General features: G+C 42.0%; 1 protein-coding gene across 1 annotated transcript in view; it reads right to left on the reverse strand.

Moving 5' to 3' along the window:
• Positions 1-2,471, reverse strand: part of LOC107097775 (porphobilinogen deaminase-like) — an 11,216-nt gene that overhangs the window by 5,301 nt on the left and 3,444 nt on the right. The window contains exons 2-3 of the mRNA XM_015395058.1: positions 368-421; positions 195-267 (exon numbers count right to left, since the gene is read on the reverse strand). Coding sequence (XP_015250544.1) covers positions 195-267; positions 368-421 — 127 coding nt within the window. The remainder of the gene's footprint in view (positions 1-194; positions 268-367; positions 422-2,471) is intronic.

Here is a 2,471-nt window from a genome sequence, read left to right on the forward strand (position 1 = left end):
AGATTGAGAGCGAAGTGCTCTGTTAGGATGCAGAGTGTCTGTTAGCTGCCATCCAAGCTGGGTCCATCCTGAACTTCAAATGTGCCAAATGGGTTTGACAGCTGAAGAAGAGTGGAGACCCTACAGCAGTCGGACCCGGACGGATTCTGCAGACTGGTTCTGGTTCCTATCAGAGGAAAACATGTAACTCTCACCTATTTCCAGGTGGACGTCGGGGTAGAGCTCCTTCAGCCTGTCGGCCACGCTGTCCGTCTGGATGCGGGCCAGCTGCAACAGAACAGAACCATGATGTGGCGGCTTCAGATACTTCACAGCTAACAGAACATCAGTCCGGTCTGAGGGACGCGGCGAGGAGCGAGGAGCGTACCTGGCTCTTACGGGTTCCGATCCGGATGACCCGGCTGACTCTACCGTTCCCATCCTACAAGGGCACAAACACAGCGGGTCAAACAAACAGCCAGAAGCGTCTCACAGGTGTCCTAACCCACCCCCCCTCTGACCCAGATCACGATCCATCACCCTCACCCTGGTGTACTTGTACGGCCCGTCCTCCATTGCTCAGTACCTGCTGCGTTTCTGAGCAGAGCGCCGCGCTGACTGAACTATATCATCTCCCGACTCACTGACCTCCCCCCCCTCCCCATCAACGGATCCCTGCTCCTGAAAGATAAGTGTCACAGTTAGTGAAGCCGTTAGGGATGGGCAGCTGGGGGAGGGAGGGTGTGGTCTGAACCGCAGTCAGGCGTCACGGACAAAGAGAAGATCTCCTTCTTCCTTAGAGGAAACGCGTCAGAAACTCAGACCTTCCTGCTCCACAGTCAACACTATAAATAACTAAGAGTCATCCATTAGCAGAAACGTCTCTGAACTTCCTGGGTCTGAACCGGGGGGGGGGATTTCAAATGTTTGTCACCAAAAACTCAAAAATAGCTCAAAGAGTAAAAGACACTAAAGACATTTCTGAGGAAATTGACATTAATCCACAATATTATTCATATCCGTCCTTCAGAGGATCATTGGACTCATTCTCCTCCATCTGTTCTCCTTCACACTGGAAAAATTATCTAGAAATTAATAAAAACGTCTTAAATTAAGTGTATTTACCCTTAATTTGAGTAGGTACATGAGATAGCTTGCCAATGAAATTAGTATTTTTAGTCTTAAAAAAAGATAATTAGATAATATGCACTTCAAATAAGACAATGCAATTGTGCTTTCTAATTTTAAGTGTAAATTGTCTTGTTCCATTGGCAAAATGTCTCTTTTACCTCCTTAATCCAAGAACAAATGCACTTATTTTAAGAAAAAAAACTTATTTAGATTTCGATTTTTCCCAGCTTTCATAGGACAAGTTACTGTTTCTGATCACTTTACAAACGGAAATTTATATCCAGCCAATCAGCTAAGATCCTGCTAAATGGCTCTACGTGTTATTTTGGTATTTGACCAATTAAATGAGCCCTTGAATGATATATTATCTGTTGTAAATTAAGCTGAAAAATAGGTAACAATTTAAGGGGAAAAAAAGTAAAAAGCTAAATCAAAAAGTAAAAAAAGTAAGAAATGTGATCTCCTGTATTACCGTAGCTTTAAAGCTCTAAGGTTATGCTGTAAAAAATAAACAGTTTCTTTTTATGGATTTCTTATAGAAGCATGTGTCATTTTTTGTTAATATATGACGTAAAGTGGCTGTTTCTTCACATTGACCTTAATCTTTGCCATCAAAATATCCATGTTATCCAATAACACTCTTGGCTTGAAATTTTCCTTTTCACAGTATTTGACTGAGCGCCCTATAAAGGGTTAAAATAGGAACAAACTGTGTTTTTATTCAGTTCCTCTCTGAAACGTCACAGCCTGCTTAGCTGCACCACTAAACTTCCTCGGTTCAGTTCACATCCATCCAACCAATCCCCCAAAATGTGCTGCCCACTTATTAGGGTCAATACAGCTTTTTCTGGCCCATCTACATGAAGATATGAGCAAAATATGAATGATATCGGCGCACATCATCCAATCCACCAATAATCCAACGTTGACTAATGATCTTAATCTGATACTGGATGAATGACATCATTCCAGTCATTTCCATCCAGTCATTTCTATTTTTATTAATATCACACATTTACAGTCACAGCGGTTTACAGCGAGTTTCAGCTGCTGATATTTTAAATTTATCAGTTTAAATGAAGGTGATATTTCTTTCTTTGCTGCTATTTTCTCTTTTACTTCTTAGTAAATAATATAAAGCACATTTATCCACGTTTATGTCCACGATGGCTTCTCTCACATGTTGAGGTATGCGGTTGAGTCGTTTTGGATCCGTAAATCAGGTTTGGCCCCAGATATCGGTATCTGATCAGTGCATCGTTCCTGTTTCAGTGACTCAGGGTGTTGCCTTCACCATCAGCAGGTCATATGCAGCAGTTCATTTCTGGCACAAGCAGCAAAAATGAAGCAGCAGATGCGAT

This window comes from Cyprinodon variegatus, unplaced genomic scaffold (genome assembly GCF_000732505.1).
Source record: "Cyprinodon variegatus isolate N-32 unplaced genomic scaffold, C_variegatus-1.0 Scaffold723, whole genome shotgun sequence".
NCBI classification, from domain to species: domain Eukaryota; kingdom Metazoa; phylum Chordata; class Actinopteri; order Cyprinodontiformes; family Cyprinodontidae; genus Cyprinodon; species Cyprinodon variegatus.